The 19,812-nt window shown below is 36.7% G+C and overlaps 1 protein-coding gene across 3 annotated transcripts in view; it reads right to left on the minus strand.

Annotated features, from left to right (window-relative positions):
* Nucleotides 1-4,025: 4,025 nt before the first annotated feature.
* TAF2 (TATA-box binding protein associated factor 2) overlaps nucleotides 4,026-19,812 on the minus strand; it is a 66,196-nt gene continuing 50,409 nt past the window's right edge. For 2 of the 3 annotated variants that reach the window (XM_017826437.1, XM_017826439.1), the window contains 4 exons: nucleotides 18,892-19,121; nucleotides 16,111-16,263; nucleotides 15,592-15,697; nucleotides 4,026-5,654 (listed from right to left, as the gene is read on the minus strand). In XM_017826437.1, the coding sequence (XP_017681926.1) occupies nucleotides 5,389-5,654; nucleotides 15,592-15,697; nucleotides 16,111-16,263; nucleotides 18,892-19,121 (755 nt within the window). In that variant the 3' untranslated portion in view covers nucleotides 4,026-5,388. The remainder of the gene's footprint in view (nucleotides 5,655-15,591; nucleotides 15,698-16,110; nucleotides 16,264-18,891; nucleotides 19,122-19,812) is intronic. The other variant, XM_017826438.1, reaches the window with a different exon arrangement.

Consider the following 19,812-nt stretch of genomic DNA (forward strand, 5'->3'; position numbering starts at 1 on the left):
TGGCCTCATAAGCCACCAACGTGCCTGTAGCAAATGTGGATAGAGCCTTCCCAAATCTTCGTTCGTGAAGCCTAACCATGACAATGACTTCATATTAACACCCTTGTGAAATTGAATTCTGTGGATAAAAGTAAAATATAATATAACAAAATAGAATAACAGTAATAAATTAAAAAAGACTAAAAATAATTCATAAAACTCTATTTGATCTGAAATGACATTTGGAGTAATTTTTAAAGTGAGTTTCTTTTGTCCTTTATGGTTGAGACCATTTTTCTTTTAAAACAGAAAAGGAAAAATAACTGCCAGTCATGTAAGTTCATCTCGCTCCAGCCTTCCAAAATTTCCAAAGTGAATCTAATTCAAAACAATCACTCAACCAATTCACAACAAAATTAAGACTCCCAAAGAGGCGCAGACATGAAAACTTGAATTCTCCGTATTGTATTGTTTTCTCAGAGCAAAGTCACAAGGAGCAGCAGAGCCAAATGAACTGGCTGCTGTTGCCAAAGAGGGTTTTGTTCCCACCCATGCCTCCCTCGCTCCCTCTTCCCACTCCAACCTTGGCTCCACAAGCCGGGCATCAGCCTCGCTGCCTACTCAGCCTCTCCCCAAATGTTTCAGATCCCCAATGCTGCAAGAATTACCCCAGTTTTATTCACAGATTAGAGAGTTGTACTGGGCCACAGAAGACTCCAGTTAGCAAAATAATCCTACAAGGGACTATGGGGTCAGGAGCTGCTGGGGGAAAAACAGCTGCTTGCTGCAGCAGGAACAAGCTGCTAGATCAGCCCAAAGCATATTCATACCAATTCACTTGCACTCAGAAATCAAGAAAATCCAGCTAAATATGCTTTCAGTTTTCTGTTACTTTATGATGGTGACCACATCCTAAGCACCATAACAGCTAAAGTATTTTTCAATAAAATAGAAGAGTCTTTCAAATTAAATCCTGACTCATCTACATCAACAAAGATTACTAACATTGTAGATTTATCAGGACAAAAAGAATAATAATAATAAAAGAAAACCTTGGAAATGTGTTTAGAAAAACTATATTTATGGTATCAGGTGACTATGGAATAATGTAGACTTTAAATATTAGCTGCCATGACTTAAATCATATGCAAATACTCACATGCTATTGCCATTTAAGATTATGAAATCAGGAAGTACACATATATTTTAAGAATATATATTTTAATGCCTATATAAAAATGTAAACACACAAAAGTAATTAAATCTCATCTAAAACACTTCTACTTACCTTGTGTATTTTAAAGGCCTCTGTGTAATACTGATGCTGCATTAAAAACTAGGTTCTTAAGTTTCTGTGAATAAACTGTCGTAAGGAACTGAAAATAATTAGTAAAAATATATTACAATTTACAATAATTATCATATTTCTATGAATATGAAATCAACTAAAACTAAACAGCTTTTATATCCCCAAAAGCTAAACAGTGTAAGACACCTTGTTATCATTGATACAAGTCCTAATGCCAGCTGGAGTGCTTCAGGGGACAGCACAGTTTATGACAGAAAGATGTTATGAGCTCACCCAAGAACTCAACGAAGTTGCATCCTGCTGTCCCTCCCTCCACAGCACTGGGATAGGGCCTGGTAGTGATTGACCAAAGCTGAAACATGTGCTTATTAGGACACCTAAGGAGAGAAGCTATATCCTCATTAGATACTTGAGCATGCCTACAAATCTAAGACATCCAGTAGTTAATTTGTGGACATTTTATTCTGTAATTACACTGAGAAATAAAGAAAAAACTCCAAGATAAATTAAAAGTCTGCATTAAAAATGCATATAGATATTTTAATACTACCTATTTGCCCTACACTTACATGTATTACAATGTTTATATTGAACAAAATGGAGGAATTCAGGTTAAAAGCTGAGATACTAAAATAAATTCTCCAGACTTTGACTGCTTTGCACATTTTCAACAACATTAATTTCTACTTTATGTGTGTAATGCACATTCTTCCAGTATTTGGATAATACCCCACTTAAATACAATACTTTTCCTTGTGTTTTGAGTGCACTATAAAGCAGAAGTTTTAACCAAAAATCACAACCCAGACCAAAAGCAACTGCATGGGTTACAAGCAATGAAGGTGAAGAGGATAAAGAGCTTAATTCACTGTCCGAATACCAAGTTTTAACTTGAATCAGTGTCAGATTATAACTTTGAAATATTCATCAATTTTTCAGCAGAAGAGAAGCCCAGGCTAAACCGCAATCGGTGAGATCTTTGGCAGGCAAAGAGCTCCACTTCCAAAACCTTCCACAAGTGCCGAGCACGTCCAGGGAGTCACCGCAGAAACTTCACTGACAAAAATGGAAGATCAAAGAAACCACCCTGCACTGTGGCAGGGTGAAGCATGCCATAAACATCCCCTCCAGACAATCTGCTGCTTAAAAGCCTACAAGAAATGAGTTTTCACATCATCATTAGGTGGCTGTTAGAATGTTTTTCATCTCAACATTCAACAAAAATATTTTTTCTTGTGAATAAAGCTAATCCCTCCCTTCCCACAGGAAATATCAAGAACAACTGATAAACATTTTTCGTTGTAGCAATATTTTAGGTATGAGAAGGGTGAGTTCCTTCCTCAGACTTCTTTTTTTCTAGACCAGGAATACCCAGTTCCCTTTATTTATTTTCTTATATGCAATGTTATATGTTGTTTCCATTTGCCCACCTATTTCTTGAAATATGTTGCCCCCAATCACTGGCACTTGATATAATAATTACTTTCACATCTTACATAAAAAATTCCTCTTAATCCTTAAGTGAGTTTTACTTTTGCAATAGTATCAAACTGCTCACCTCTCTGCAACCAGATGCCTTTTTTTTCTCACTGCAGCTCTTACAATATGGGGGGAATGGTTTGCTTTCAGGCACTTCATTTTCCCTGGAGTTCAGTATTTCACGTTTATTCCTACTGAATTTCAGTTTGCTGCTTTTGAATCACCTGTACAATCTGCTGAATTATTCTAATTTCTGAGCATATATATCAGTTTGTGAACATTGCCTGTCCACGTTGCACCACCTGCAGACCTCAAACTTTGTATTCCATCAAACACATTAACGGATATTTTGAACCAGGAACATGACATAACCTCAGAAACTGCACTGGAAAAAGCCTTTTTAGATTTCCCCCCCTACTTCCAATTTTCTATTGGCAGTATCTTTGCCATATTTCCTTAGCATATATTCAATAGTTCACTTAAAGTCATACAGCAAAATATACGATGGCAGAATTCCTTGACAATCTCTTGATTCTCACGTGTTACAGCCCTGCCTCAGTTCCGTGCCTGTATCACTGAACAATGCGTTCTCCCTCAGCCTAAGAGTGTAAATCCACATCTCCAAAAGTAGAAACTACACCAGCCTAAATTATCCATGACCTCATTTTTAAAACATAAATGCATCTGCCTTCACTCTCCCAAACAATGCCAGCTTTCATTGCTTATTAGCCCAGGTCTCCCACAAACACCCTTGGCACTGTTACATCACACTCCTTAGCCAAGGGAAAAACACCTCAAAGTATTTCCATCGAGCTATTACTGCAGCCTCTCAGACTCTGCCTGCGATTCACGGTTCACGGTGCTCACATGACCAGGGGTGCTAAGCTGAGCTGCACACATGGTTAGTCTACCCACAACAGGCTCAGTACCTCATTCTACCCATGCTTAGGTTTCTGCTTGCAGCTTTAGCTCACCTAAGCTTGCAGTGGTTGCTAAGAGGAAACAAAACCAAGGCGGGCTTCCCCGGACTGGCACAGCAGCAGATGGGGAGAGGCTGCGAGCATCGCGTCTGAATCCAGGCACGTCCCTTAACATGTGTCCAAGTGCAATGATTAGCACAACTATCCGTGCACTATTAAAGGGATGTGGTGTCTGAATAATAAAATAAGTATATGCATATTACAAAATACCTGAGCCTATCATGTTCCTGTTCTACAGATAACTTGTTATTACAAAAACTACAGGATTCAACAGCAGGTATAGAATAGAAAAGTATTTATTAACTTTCATGAAACAAAATATGGCTTAAAAAAATCCTCTTGAGTCTCTCTTAAATTTTCACTCCCTGCTCTAAGAAGAAGAATCAGTCTCTCATGGAAATTTGGGAAAATTAAAAAAAAAAATAAAAAATTAACCCAAATACAATCATCTTATAGAAAGCTAAGTGAGCTCTGGGGAACAGAAGTCAACCAGTGCATGGAAATAAAACACTGCCTCTACATACATATAAAGGAAACAGATTAAAAGTGGCAGAGATTATTTTTCTCTATTATTAAACATCTAAAAAATTAAGTTTTTAAATAAAACATTTCCTAGGTGTAAATAGTACACTGCATAAAACACAGCTAAAGAAATTTAAATGTATCCATCATTTCAAATCCCAGACCTAGTTTAATCTACTGATGTACTTCTCCAGTGGATTCATGAGCTGACCATATAGAATGCTTTCAAGCAAACCACCCCAGCAGGAAGAAATATGTATTTTTCAGTATTTTAATGTTTAAGCTTTTTAAAATTATTTTTAAATTTTAGCAAAACCATCTTTCAAAAGCATATTCCAATGTCAAGCTTGAAGAAAAAATTCTGCCTCTGTCAAAATAATTCGCAAACTTTATTGGATTTTTAAAAGCCTGATTACAGGACAAAACATGCATTACGCATTTTGCTAAAATTCCAAAAACAATTGCAGAACTTCATCATATTCAAAGGCTCATGTCCATAATAAATACCATCAGCTTAAAAGCAGCTTGGAATTTTTCAAGAGTTTTAGTATCTGAAAAATGCAAATGTTATATATACTGTACTTTTAAATGTCTGACATTACTTTGCAATGGTTAAAGCAAGAAACAGCTCAACTGAAGACTACAGAAAATCCCTGTCTTCTGAGGAGGTCATACAATACTGCTCTGGAAACAGCCTGTCACCAAAGGCCTGGCAATTGGCTCTGGCTTAAAACATACTCAGCCTCTAACATTCTTCAAAGGATTAAACCATAATTGATTCTGGCAATAGACATGGTCAGCGTGATGTGCAGGGGGTTGCCAGTGGACATGGGGCCCTTACATAAAGAGCCATTTTCTTTGTTTAAAATGGAAAAAAGAGTGGGAGGTGTGGAGAACAGTGAAATACAAAATGAATCAGAATCATAAACCATATTTTTTGAATTAGATTTCAACAACCACATATGCAAATAGAAGGCTTCAAAGGTGGCAGAGGTTCTGAATTGCTAAGGCAATTCATTTATTCTTAGTTCCATAAAAAAAGATAGAAGCTATAGTTATATACATCCTTCTAAGCACTCCGAGAATATTGCAAGCTGAACTCCAGAGAAGCCATTGATATCAGTCTGAAAGTGATGGGGAACGGATTGATCGTGCACTGGCTGGACTGTTAGAGAAAGCAAAAGGATCCTTCTCCTTTTCTTTAGTATCATGTTTATGTTTATGCTTATGCTTATGCTTGTGTTTCTTCTTCTTTTTCTTGTGCTCATGGTGGTGATGGTGGTGGTGATCGCTGTGTTTTGAGGAGTTTGATTCTTTACTAAACACGGAGAGCGGAGCTGCTGAGACAGGGTGCATGTTTATCTCTCCCGAAGATTGTTCTTTACCTAAAGGAATAGATATAGTGGGATTAGTAAATGTTTAACTTGCATTTTTTTCCAAAGATCAGAAATTCTGAAATATTAGATAAAGCCTACATTATCATTTAAACATGCTAACACAGAACCTGTTATGATACTTGTACCATTAACTTTTTGGTTTTTTCAGGGAAGGCTCTCAACATGCCATTAAAGTTCCCATACTACTGACAATTTTTACAGAGATAGTCCTTCCTTCCTCAACAGCATAAAAGTATCCCAGACAATTAGGCACTGTTAAGAGCTAAGAAACTCCAAGTTATACAAACCTCCTGAAATTAATTTTTTAACAGAGTAGGAAGGCCACTATACCCTGAATAATGCAAATATAACTGTTTGTAAAAATTCTAGCATAAAGTGCAAGGCTGGCATACATAAAAGTGTGGTTTTGGGATGTGAACCCTTTTCAGTCAGGAGCTAATGCTCCCTGCAAGGACATACAAACTTTTGACTGTGAACAGAAGAATTAAACTGCTTTTTCTAAAAATTGCACCTTACAACCAATTTAGTCTATTTGAAAGTTTTTACAAAGTTTTTTTTCCTAAACAAAACCAAATCCCAATAAAGCCTATTACATCACCTTTGTCAATACATCTTTAACAAATACACTAGAACTACTTATATATTGAGCAAGCCTTGTATCTGAACCTGGGGAAGGAAAATATGATCTATGACATCTCAATCCAGGAATGACTTTCTCATTCTCTCTTTGACTCATTTAACATTTCAGTATTTCACATAGACTGCAATAGCTTCAATAGTAGGGATTAAAGGGCATTAATCTAAGGATAACTGTTAAAGAGCAGAAGTGCCTGGAAGGTAGGAAGGCTCAGATTCCTTTAAGCAGAAATTGAATCAAATCACTCACAGTGCAAAAATGTGCTTTAACAACTGTATAAATGAAAAGCAGTATCAGATTTTTGAAGGCAGCTACTTCCCTAAGTTTTATTTAAAATTTATTTTCTTCACAGTTACTTTAAATATTTGGGGATTCCCCCCCCTCCAGTTTTTGATGAAAATATCCCCATTAAATAAAAAGAAATTATGTTTGCAATTATCTTTTCCTGTATATTTGAAAACATGTTTCTTTTCCAGCACATCTTTTTGTTTGGCTGATTAGTTTTGTACTTCTAAAGGCAAGAATGATTAGTCTGTGGTAATGATTCCTGCAAGTCTGAAGAGCCAGCTCCTTTGTATGACAAACAAGTATTGAGAACAATTTCTTTTTAGCCTTACCCAAAAGATTAAGAACTGATTTAATCAAGCACATCCATAGGAAAGTTTCTAGATGGTACAGCTGTTCTAGTTTTTGTTTGTTTGTTTTTAAATATGTCTGGGAAAAACAAACTCTACATTTGTATGAAGTGTTTAGAAGTCAGAATAGAAACACAAAACATTTTTACAGCGAGGATGATCAGTGACTTACTATGGGACACGGTGACATCTCTATTGCTTGAAGTCTTAAACAGCACAATTATGTCTTTCTAGAAATATGTTTGATCTTAACCACAAGACGTGAATATGGTGCAAAATAAAATTCTGCTGAGGTTATGAGGGAGGCTAGTCTAGAGTACAACAGTTTCCTATAAACTTAAAATCTCTAATATACAAGTATTTAAAAAAGCTTTATTTCTTATTTAAAAAGAACTATGCCGCAGTAAGCTCATGTCATCAATGCAAAGATTTATGGTTATGTATGTTATGGCAGATAGAAGAGATACACACCGATTCCAACTTCTACTTGCTGACTTCACAGTTTCGACCATTTTTTTACATTGCTATCCGCAGCCTTTTTTGACAATGCAGACAGCGCGCAAGTATACGGCATTTGATGGGAAAAGATACCAAACTGCTTCACAGTGTAACTATTTCCAAGTATGTTTTTTCTTTTAAGGTATTCCTGCCTGTATCTAAACCTATCCCTGTAACCTGAGCTCATTCATGTAAAGTATACAACTTCTAGTCAAGAGAACTTTATTTCTCAGCTGCAAGGATGCAAAGCCAGCCATTAAACAGAACTCAAAATGGTGGAAAAAGGCGCATATCTGACTCAAGCCACTAGAAAAGGAAAGGGTGGAGGCTGTACCTCAGAAAACCAAAGCAGGCAGTATTTGACACCATTAAAATAGGCTACAGTAGTTAAAGGTGAACTGTGACAGTGACACAAGCAGAGCTCCCAGTAAGGCAGGAATAAAGGTCATGGCAAAGAGCCTGAAAAACATCGGTCAGTGTTCATCCACAGAAAATGTACAAAAGATTATCCAAAATACAGAAAACATTTTCACATGTTGTCAAGCCACAGGGACAAGATAAATTAAAATATACAAGGCAAAACCAAGTCAACTTAAAAGAAAAAAAAACAACCCACACACATTACACAAACTCTTCAAACTTCCCAGCTTCATTAGTTCCAAATTGTGGAGTTATTCTTATATGGAAACTAAACCTGTAAGTCTAGACACTACATCTGTAACAACTTCAAACCAAAGCTAAGCCTCTAAGCTTTAAAAAGTTTAACCCAACAGAACTGGTATAAAGACAGTGGCTTAAGTCTGCAGGGATGATGCAGCAGAAGTGTCAAGCACTAGTGAATATGGAGGAAGATAGAAGATGCAATCAAACAGACCCTCCTGACTCTGTTGCATGACCTGCAACTTGTGCAAGTTTCCTGCAGTTTACTGAACTACCAGCTCTGCTAAGGCAAGAGTCAGTATTATCAACTTGTTACTTATTTCAGGTGACTTATTTTTATATATTAAAAAAATATATTAGTTAAAGCAGTTAAACACCATTGACTGGAGTAAGCTATGGAGCAAATTCAACCGTAGTTCAAGCCAACAGGACTGAAGAGGCGATGCTGACCACCTAGAGAGGGAGGAAGATCTTCAAGAAGGGGAGAAATGGGATCCAACTGCAACTCAAGGGTTACTGACACTTAAGGAGACACTCAATATTGGTAATATGGCACAGAAGTCAGTAAGAAATTAAAGAATGTCATTACAAAAATCTAATTCTACAGCCAGCACTGAGTACACATAAATCTAATACTCAGCCAGCACTGAGTACACATACAATTTCTTCACAGAGGTCAATGATGACTCTAATCTGTTGGGTTTTTCTAAATGCAAGAATAACAGCTATCTGGAAAATTTCCTCCTACTGTTAAAGAGTGCTTTGAAACCAGGAATCAAATATATTGATCCTGGATGATGATTCCAAAAGACTGAGCATAAACTATCAAACTTGGTTGTGTGTTAAAATGGATAGACTTATAAAAGCTCTATAGAAAATGTTACAGATTTGTATGCATAAAATTCACTGTTAAAACTGCAGAATACTTTGTTTTCTTCCTTTTAATTAGTATCTACTTAAAGCCCATGCCAGGAACATGCCAAGCATAGTTAAGGAAAGCAAGGCTAAACAGAAGTTGCTTTACAGGGCAATATCATTATTCTTATATCAACAGGAGTAGCAGGACTGGTGCAAGCAGGCAGAGAGCACTCCCTCTTCCTTCAGGGAACTCACTTCCTGGCAGAGGGAACCTGAGTTTCTCAAATCACAGAAACACAAAATAAGTGGAGGGTGAGCCCAGGAGCTCACTTTTGAAGTGGTTAGTAGCATTCCTTGGAAGAAAATGCACATACATGTGTCTATCCACTTGGATCTCCTTCTGTTTAGGATGTGGAGATTCCAGTGTAATTACTGGCTTTGTGGTGTTCCAGCTAGCTGGGTAGGTGTTTAAAATTAGACAGAATTACAATCTGATGGGAGAAAGATCAGAAACTTGTGTATAGTTTGTCACAGGGACAGTACAAATGCTGTGGATGTTGTGAGAGAGAATAAAACATGAAAACATAGATCTCATATTAGTTTTAGAATAAAAGGGATTTAGATCCTGATAAGTTTTAAAGTCACATTTTCTGTCATAACACAAATTGCTGTTAGATAATTATAACATCCTGTTCAATTATTTAAGTAAGTTTCTTCTCTTTTTAAGACTTATGAGTGCATTAACATTGAACTATGTTGTTGGGTAGTGTTTTACCTATTTAATCTTATTTTGTTATTGAACCTTTACAGTTTGAGAATATGTAACTTGAGATTTTAACATGCCAGCAAGCTTTCATAAGATCTTTCATACAGTCTCTCCTATGTTTCTGATTTTGTGTAAAGAGGGTAGGACACCACATACTTAGAGCCTCTGTTTCTTTCCATGGACAATCAATGTCAAACAGCTGGCTTATACAAGATTTTTACAAACTAAAATGACCTTGTTTGAAACGACCCCATTTGCGCCCTGATTTATTCGAATGTCAGAGAGGGAGAAACCAAGTTCACAAATCACAGCAAAGGCTGAGCCCACAGGTCCAGTGTTTTGGCTGAGAACAGGCTGGTGCTCCAGAACTTGACACCAACCAGCTCTGGGAAGAAAGGGACATCAGCACAAGCACACAAGCACTTATGTGTCTCTCCCAGGACTCAAAGAAAGCTTCTAATGAGAAGGATAATGCACTCCCTTTGCCTAGCAGTTGAACTGCAGCTCTGGCTAGCATTTTCTCTAAAGAGAGAACACTTAAAGAATGGAAAAAATCATAAAAACTGTTTCAAAATTATCCTGGTTTTCCTTATTTTTTTTTTCTTTTTAGTGTTACCCTGGAAACATCCGAGACACACTGTTTTTTAATTTCACGCTGTGTTTATGCATCTGTTGAGCCATCAACAAAGCAGAAATAAAAAGTTACCAAGCATAAATGATTTCAAGTTTCCAGAATGCAAGTGTCTTGTAATTTGTCTAAAGAAGCCGAATTTTCAAATTATATATCTCTGAAAAAAATATCCATTTTCTTTCTAGGAGAGTGCTCTTTTAAGGTCCATGGGAGAAAATTTAAATTTTGAGGGTAAGAAGTAAGGGTCTAGTTAAAAAAAATAAAACCACCCAGAAGTTCTCTGAGGATGTGCTAAGCAAATCACATAGTTTGGCTCCAACATAAACATTTTAACTAGTTCCAATTTACAGTTTCATTTGATTTCATTTTTTAGTGGGATCTATAACCAGATGGACAATTCCTTATACCTATACCAAAGGTATACCTAAAGTACTGAATAGGCAAGCTGGTGATTTAACTAAAATATACTTTTAATTGGTAATAATTTTATTAATTTCTTCATTTGACTTTCATTTAACAACTATATTGCCTTGTGCTTACATTAAAATAACAGCTTAACTGTGGTGTTATTTTTACTACATTTACATTAATATTGTAGAAATTCTAGTGAAATCTCTATTTTAGAAAAAAAGAACATTTAAATCAGCAAGCCAATTCAGAATACTTTATGCCTCCAACAGTTTCAGGTAGTTCACTTGAAAATTTGCTATCCTTGTCCATCTTCTGGGTTTCAGAGTGATCCGTTGTTTTCTCAGAGATAGTCACAGCTACGATATTATGTTTTTATTAAATCATGTAGCTGACACACTGCAGCCACACACTGATGCAATTCTCACTTACGCTGTCACTATCTGCAGTGCTTTTGTTTCTATTAAAGCTGCTTTCTTTACTTTAGGATAAAGCACTGGAAAACACCCTTTGTTGTGAAGTGTACAATTAACACACACTGTTTCAGTGAAGCAAAATTATCTACAGAACCTCAAAGCCTATGAGTTACCATTTTTGAAACAGTTATATCTTGGGTAATAAAGTCGACATATGTGTAATGGCTACTATCAAACAGATACTATATTAATATTATGTGTTATTAAAAGGTATTCTAACAGAACAGTTGTAACAACATTTACCTCCTTAGATAGTAAAGCAAAAATTCATCATTTCAATGGTGCCCTCATATCCAAGAACTGGTCATTTATATATTTGTCTGTGTGCTGATGTTTCCACAGCCCTTTTTGGCAGAGAACCACTAATGGCAGAACTTTGATGTACTGCTGTGCTTACAGCTAACTCGGGGAACTGCAGAGCTGCAGGATAGGGCTTCTTAACAGTTCAGACTGGATTTCTATTTACTACTGCATTTCTATTTACTGCTGCATCCACATTCAAAATGTGGTGACTTGCACCTCAGGCTCAGATCTGCTGTTGGAAATGTACTCTTTAAATATAATAACTACAGTAGTTTACCTCTACATTTTACTGCAGCATGTGCAGTATGTCCAGTTTCAAATTGTTCCAGAAAAAAGTCAATCCAGATAAATCATAATTTCCTGAAAGTGTAGACAGTAACTGCGATAAACAAAACCACAATCCAATCAACATGTATGTGTGTGGCCTAGACCTCCAAAGTTTCATGTACATCTACATAGTAAACAGAGCAACCTACAAGGTCAGCAGTGGAAATTTCCAATTTGATTATCCTGGAAAACTACAAAAGTATTAACAGAATGGCCAAAGAATTTGTTTGATCTGAGTTTGAATGCTCAGGATGTGTCCTTGAAGCCCACTGCCTCTGAATGTGATCAGAAAAAGGACTGCCAATGCACAAAGAGAACATTGCTGTATTTTCTTTTGTTTCCTTTGTAGAAATAAAGACAAGAGAGAATTGGATACTGTTTTTTATCAACTTTCAATCCATCAAAACTAGTTGGGAAATTCTAATTAAGTGTTTATCAGTGATGAGCCATAATGATATGTAACTTCACTGGCAGATCATGCAGACTGTAGCCAGGCATTTATTTTGAAAGCAGAAAAGACCAGGCCAATCAACAACCACTGACGGATACAGTAAAAACCTTTTAAAGGTTACTTCTGACGTACTGTACTATCAGATTAGTGAAATACTGAAGTAAAGAAGCGTATCTTTATCTGATTTCACTGAAGTCAACAACACATGACGAGTCACCTTACAATCTGAGAATTCAAATCTGCTGCTTACACAAAATCTGATCTTGAAATTCTTTTGATCTTAAGAGTAGGGAGCATTCCTACTATTCTTGATGATTTAGTAGCAAATAAAATTTGTTCTCACATTAGAAACATGACCTTGCACAGCTTTGGAGGCTCAAAGGAGGCTACCAAGTTTCTAGTCCTTAGGGCAGATGAGTAATCAGCACAATAGCTTCTTCAGACAGTTCACAACTGATGTTGCATTTGTTTTAATAATTTCTTGAAAAAATGCTTAGATTCCCTTATAACTACCGGAGTCCACAGTTCTATTATCATGGTCAGGATGCTTTAGTAGGATTTGAAACTTTTATTTTCTATATGAACCAGGAAAGGTGCTGTAATTACACCACTGAAACCTGTAATCCAGCAATAGTTGTATTACAAGACTTCTTTTATTGTCTCAATCCTAACCTTTCATATCCATAGGCAGAAGCATACAATAAAAAACTCCTACAAACTTTCAAAGGAAAACAACATTTTCCTGACTTTACAGGGGTTACATCAACTTGAACAAATCAAAATTATCATTTGGGGTGGTGTGCGGAGTAAAAAAACCCAAAACAACAACCCAACAGAAAACCACAGATACAGCAGGACTCAGACCCAACATGAACTTCCTCCTGGCAGCTGCTGTTCGCAGGCCGTGTTTGGCTGATGACCTAACACTTCATGTGACATGTGGGGACATAACCCACAGCTGTGGGAGGAAAACTGCATAAGGACTAACAGCTCACTCCTTCCAAGTACGAGTCACAGAACTAAGGCAGATACAAGATCTTACAGATTTACTAAGATACTGAGACCATTTCTGAACCTGTTGTCAATCTATTTCACAATAATCACTCACTGAATTGCACCCACCCTCCGTCATTGTTGCAAGACCTCAAAGGCCCTCAGGAAATATTTTCTGCAACTCCTTTGTAAAACAAAAAAATCCTATGCATGAAAAAAATTATTTATTTATCCTTTAATTTTTCCCCATCTGTTTCTCCTCAGAAGTATATAATTTCCTAAAGATGGAACTATCTTTATTTACTCAGTCTGAAATTCATACATCTCTGCTGCTAAGAAAAATGGCATGAATAAGAAACAGGTGAAATTTTAGAAGCAAAGATTATGTGAAGTGGAACTGTTTCTAACCGTACAAACAAAAAAAAAAAAAGAAAAAATAATCTGAAGTGTTTCAAAATAATGCTTTTCAAAGGCTTATTATTTAAAATGAATTCTGCTGCAAAACCCGGCATTTGTCTCATTTTTTATCTAGGAAAGAAAATGTATTCCAGTGTGCTGAATGTCTAAACAGCAGAGGTGAGAAGGTCATTCAGCACACAAGTGAAACTCGAAGTAGCTTGTGTCTGCTGTAGGTCTACAAAAGCAGCAGTCAACTGGCCATTACTCTGACTCTTGGTCAGACTTTACCCTTTCTGACCCCTAGTGCGAACTTAATTTGCAACAGTCCTGGAGCACAGAGCTGGCATACACAGGGTCCCATAAGTCCTATTTGTGAAGCATTTGGCAGCGTTTTGTTTATGACTTGATATTCCGTAGAGTGTGTAAACCTAGTAAAAAAATTGTTGCAAAATATCATGTAAGAGTTATAAATACTAATCCTCAGCGGATCAGCTTTGCAGTTGCTTGCCCTGGATGCGTCATTCTTTGCCATAACAGAAAATGTGATGGTTGACCATAGCTCTGAGAACAAAATTCAAAGGAGCTCTGAGGTTCAAGGTAAAGGTTGTGCAGACATAGGCTTCTAAGTTCATGAGAGCAACCTATATGCAGCCTGCCCCTTTACTCTGTTGAAATAAGGCAAAAAGTTGTGAGTTTTGCTACTCTACATCTCTAACAGCAAAGCCATCCTGGTGGAGTTCACTGTACAGGCACATGTCATTAACTGGAGGCCATCTGGAATCCAGAAACCAGACCTCTCTGTGTTTTAATGTCCCCACACGAACTTAATTGCTTAGCTGAGCAGTGACAGCAGATACCTGTATTAAAAAAAAATAAAAATTACAAAGAAACAAACAAAGCCTGTTAGTGGCTGGAGTATCTGCCAAGGAAGTAAAAACGTTAAGTCCTAGGCTCTAACAGAATATGAGCCTACAGCTTCCATACCGCTGGCAAGCACTAAGGCACCAGCCTCAGCAGGATTCTCAGAGCAGAAGCATCCACCAGCCCTTCTCTTAAATGGGGCCACTAAATTGCCAGGTCACAGAGAAAGCAGATGAGGTCACCTGTCAGCATAGCTCAGGACCTAGGGCCCTCAGGATGGAACCAACACCCCAGATCCTGCTGCTAAGGTCTACTTCTGTTTTACATTAGGCAATCACTGGATAAAAACAGAAAAACAAGGAAGAGGGTAATTATGCTGAATTCTAAAGCCAAAAACTTCACTTTTACACAATGCAGTATTGCAACCATAAAACCTTGTTCTGGATCTGTATGAAGACCTCTCAGAATGCTTAGTACATTGTGACATTACCTCAGCTTAGCTCCACTGGCACATTCTGGAATTAAACTTTAGAAATGTGGTTAAAATATTCTGAGGAAACAAGACTGCCCACTGAATTTCTTTGCTATTGACAGATCAGCAAAGAAGATGAAAGTTCATCAGTGAAGTTCAGCCTGCCTTGAGGTTTCTAAGAAACACAATGCTTTGACAATAATTTTGTCAAGTATTCTATGAAAAAAGATACTAAGATGTACTAAAAGAAAGGAAGTGCTTGAAATGAAGCCATTTTGCTCACAGACGCCATATTTTCAACTTTGAAAAGCCCTTTTAAGTATCTTTGAGGCTTGTGTGAAAATACACATGTATCTATACACATGTATCTGTACATATGCTGGAAGGTAAAGAAACGTTCTTATGCACCCTTTATATATTTCCTGGAATTTTGATAACATTTAACACTTACCAACACTATATGTATGGAAATAAGCAGCAGCAAAAAACACTCCACAACTGAAATAGTTAAAAAATCATAAAATGATTTTGCCAATAAAGTTACTCGTACCTGGTGTGGATGGTCTCTCCAGCATATTCAAATGATGGTAAATAAAGGCTTGACTGTCATGAACTGTGTCCATATCAATTTCTTCCTCCTCTTGAGAGTTTGAGAACTAAGATACCAGGAAAAAAAACAAGCAGATGCTAATAACTCACAAAAACATCACTAAATAGAACTTAAAATATTTAATTTTTGAGGTAAACTGGGGGTGAGAGGGAAAGGAAGTGATATCTACCACTGCAAAGGAATAATAATTCAATAAAATTAAAAAGAGTCAGTTATGTTTCTTCTTTCTAATTTACTGTGAAGCTGTGTGAACAAGAGCATTATCTGTCAACTTCATTCTTGCCAGCCAATAAAGAATCTGATAGGAAATGATTTTGCCAAAGTAAGCATAACAGCTGCTGTACACATATACACAGCATGTCTTTTGTTTGAACACAGCTTCAAGGCAAGTCAGCAGATGCCACTGCTGTTATTCTGAACACCCTACGATATTGTGCAAGTTGAATTTCCATTTCTTACTCTGATTTTGAGTTTGACTTTACTGTCTTCATTCTTCTCTAGTATTTGCCCTGGCTCCAATGGAGACCCGAGTGGCATATCAGCCTTCCTCTTCACCCCCTGCTGATGACCAGAAATGCTGGATGCTGTTTCCTTAATAAGATGATCATCCTCCTGAAGCAGCATTAAAAGACCAAAATTAGAAGGTAGCAAGATCCATGTTTCAGAGAAAGAGACCTGATAGCAGAAAAATCTTCTGAGTAAAGTGGGTGATTTGAACAAAGTTTTCCCTGTAGTACTGGCAAAAAGTATTTTCTAAAACCCTGTATGGATTTGTGCCAACCACTTCTACAAACTAGTTTCTCTTTACTTCTATCCCTGCTCCCTCTGCATATCTAGCATTGGCATCTTTTCTGTCGCTTCTCACAATCATGGTACTGTTGGTTGCAACAACATTTGCTGCCTCTGAATAGCCTTTCTATAAATCTGTGCCTCGTGGACTCTACTTATGCCAAATCTCAGTTGAAAAACTATGACAGCCTCTGATCTACACATGGGATTTAGCTAAATCTTCTTCTACTTAGTTATAAAAGCTAACTCTTACTTTATTGAGTAGAAATCATAATGTGTACTTATAGCTTGGTTGGTTTTTTTTTAATTTACAATAATTATTAAAAAGAATTAAAAGTACTTTGTAATTACTGCTTAGATTATAAAAAATATCAAGGTCAAAAAAATATAAAAATAGGAGAGTCTACTAAGTTATACATATAGTCATGAAAACAGGTATTCCAACAAGTCCAATACACAAAATATTGAAGGGAAAATAAAGTATCCACAGAAGTAAACATAATTAAAAGCTCACTACAACCTAGATAAAAGGCATATATATCACAGACTCTCAAGAGCATACGCTCCTCCACCGAACTGCTCTTTCTCTATCCTACAAAGGGCACTCTAGTCCCACAAACTCTTGCCCTGAACAATTCAAATTCTATTTCATAAAGTGGGTAACTTTTACCATCCTCAGCAAATTCAGTGTCACAAGTCTATCAGTACTTATTTTAACATGTTTATGCTCTCAGATTACGTCTACTTTAAAGAATCCAGTTAATCTGATGAATTCTATCACCTGTTTATTCTTTTTTCCCCCTCAAATACATATTTCCTTTTTTAATTCCCTATTATTTAGGCCATTACACTGCTATGGTGAAACACTTTTGGATGAACTTTGCCTGAGAGGCAGTTTTTGTTTGTGATTTTTGTTTTTACAAGGAAAATCAGTTCCCTGAATTTTGAGGGAGTAACAGTGAAAACAGTAACCTTAAAGTAAGGGGTAGGAGAACGGAGATGAGGCACAGGAGAAGATATGATGGCTGAAATGTAAATTGAGGCTTATACTGGAGCTATATGTTTACACTAGTCCAAGCCAGTACCGCTGCTAAAAGAAGCAGCCTCTTCCTCATACGGTTCTGTCCTGGGGTGCCACAAGCATTTTTAAACTACGTGATGAACCAGACCAGGAACCTGAAATATCTGTTCATAAAAAGGTACTGCTCAACAAGATCCTCCTCCCCTGATCCAGCTCACTATGCAGCAACAACTACTGTGCTAGCACAAAGGAGAGAACAGTATAGAAAAAGAAGAGTTAAGAGTTGATAGTCTGGCTCCAAAAAAAGTCTAGGTGGTCACTGAACTGCAACCTAAAAATCTGACAACAAAATGCCTCCTGCTATTTAATTCTAATGATTATGTACAGCAAATTAGGACTTACTCCATGCTCTGTAAATATGCAGGAGAGCTCTAATGATATCTGACTTTACCAGCATTTTCTCCCCCTGCTGGAAAGGGCCTGCGGGGTGCTGTTAATTAGTACTCTCAGTATACTTTTCAATAAAAACTATTTAGACATTAACTATGGGACTGATAAACCATCAGTAAACCATCCCATTCAAATGAGTGGAAATTGTTCCAAACCTGCTAATCACATGTTCACATTCTCTTTCAGGATCTATCCCTGAACAGTTTCAATCAAATGCACTTCTTGAAACTGTTAAGAAAAATCCTCATTATTTCCATGTCTGTTGATTTTTTCCCCTCATAATTAAATATGTCCAACAAAAATACTCCATCCTGCAGCAGTGGTAGTTATTCTTAAGGAAAGAATGAACTTAATAGCTTATAAAAATCTATTCTGCAACTGCACAATGTATTATGTTAGGACTGAAGACTCCAGATCCAGAAAGATATCAAGCTGAATGTATGCCATTTTTCAGAAGTTGTTACAAATCCTTCAGAGCACAGTACTAAACAGTCAGATTCAAATGCGTTCAATGTATTAAAGTTCCAACTTTCACATCTCTTAAAGTTGTTTAAAAACAGGTGTATCTATGTATTTCAAGATGTAACAAATTTACTGATAAAAGGTTTTGTTTTGGAAAATTGCATAACTTGCCTATAATAAATATTCCTGGTCTAATAAAAAAGGTTTTCATTACAGCATCAAACATTTCTGTGAAGCACTTCATGTCTCATAAGCAATATACAAAAAGTAAAGTTTTGTAAAGAAGAGAAATGATGAAACTAGAAAAAAAACAAGTAAAAAGCTTGCATATGCTATGCAAAAAATTTTAAAAATGTCAAAAAAAGCTTTTCAAGTGGACAGAATAAAGAGCAATAAGATAAAAAGGCAGTTTAGGTAAAGCATGAGAGGCTTGAACACAGTACAAAATCAAATCAGCAACCAAAGCAAGGACTTGTAGGCAGCTGAATGGGAAGTATATGCAGGTGGTTTGTGCTTACGGTGTTCTGAAATCCTACTGACTGTCCGTGATTGTTAGTACTATTCACAGGTTCCTGATTATTTGCAACTGATTCAGGGATAATCGTTGGATTAAGTACAGCCTTCTTTTCTTTCAGATTAAGAACAAGTCCAAGCTCTGGTAATGGTAAACAAGAAGGTCTGCTGAGGCCAAAAAGTGTGAAATAGAGGTCCACAGCACCACATCGTAATCTCCAGTCATGTGAAGTTCCTAAAATCCAAAAGAGATTGTTGTTAACACAGAGATACAATCTTCTGCTTTCCCACAGATAAGACAGTTTAAGCAATCTGGGGCTACCAAAGTATGACATTTTCTGTGCTTAAGTTACACTTCATTATTCCTGCTTCTTCTTGGCTCTAACTCACCTGCCACATCCTGTTCAAAAGGAAAGCTTTAAGTTGCTTGGGTTGTAAGTTAGACATGTTTAGTTGAACAAGACTGGGAAAGTGCTTTAATAACATAATGAAAAATAAAAGAAAAATAACCACACCCATATACTTTTATTTTTCAAGTTGCGCCTCAAGTTTTTCTATTGGACAATTAAATAGAACATTTCATTACCAAACTGGCTTTCCATATCAATGGATTTGGTTCCATTTGCCCATGTATTCCATGAAATACAGTAGAAATCGTAAGCATGGCCAAGATCTATACCCTCTGGAAACTGCACTGATAGAGAAATGCAGAAGCACATTATTTGATATCACTACTATGTCAAGTACTTCACTGGATACCCAGTATTTTAATTTGTATTTATACTGGAGACATGTATTCTTGCTGCACAAAGCAATGCTTTGGGTTTTTTTATTATTTTTCACTGCAAACTGTGTACTGCTTTTATATCATCATACACAAACAGTCAAAGCACGTTTGGCACCAATCACAACAGAAAGACATGTAA

Source organism: Lepidothrix coronata, unplaced genomic scaffold (assembly GCF_001604755.1).
Source record: "Lepidothrix coronata isolate B3197 unplaced genomic scaffold, Lepidothrix_coronata-1.0 Scaffold126, whole genome shotgun sequence".
Lineage (NCBI taxonomy): Eukaryota > Metazoa > Chordata > Aves > Passeriformes > Pipridae > Lepidothrix > Lepidothrix coronata.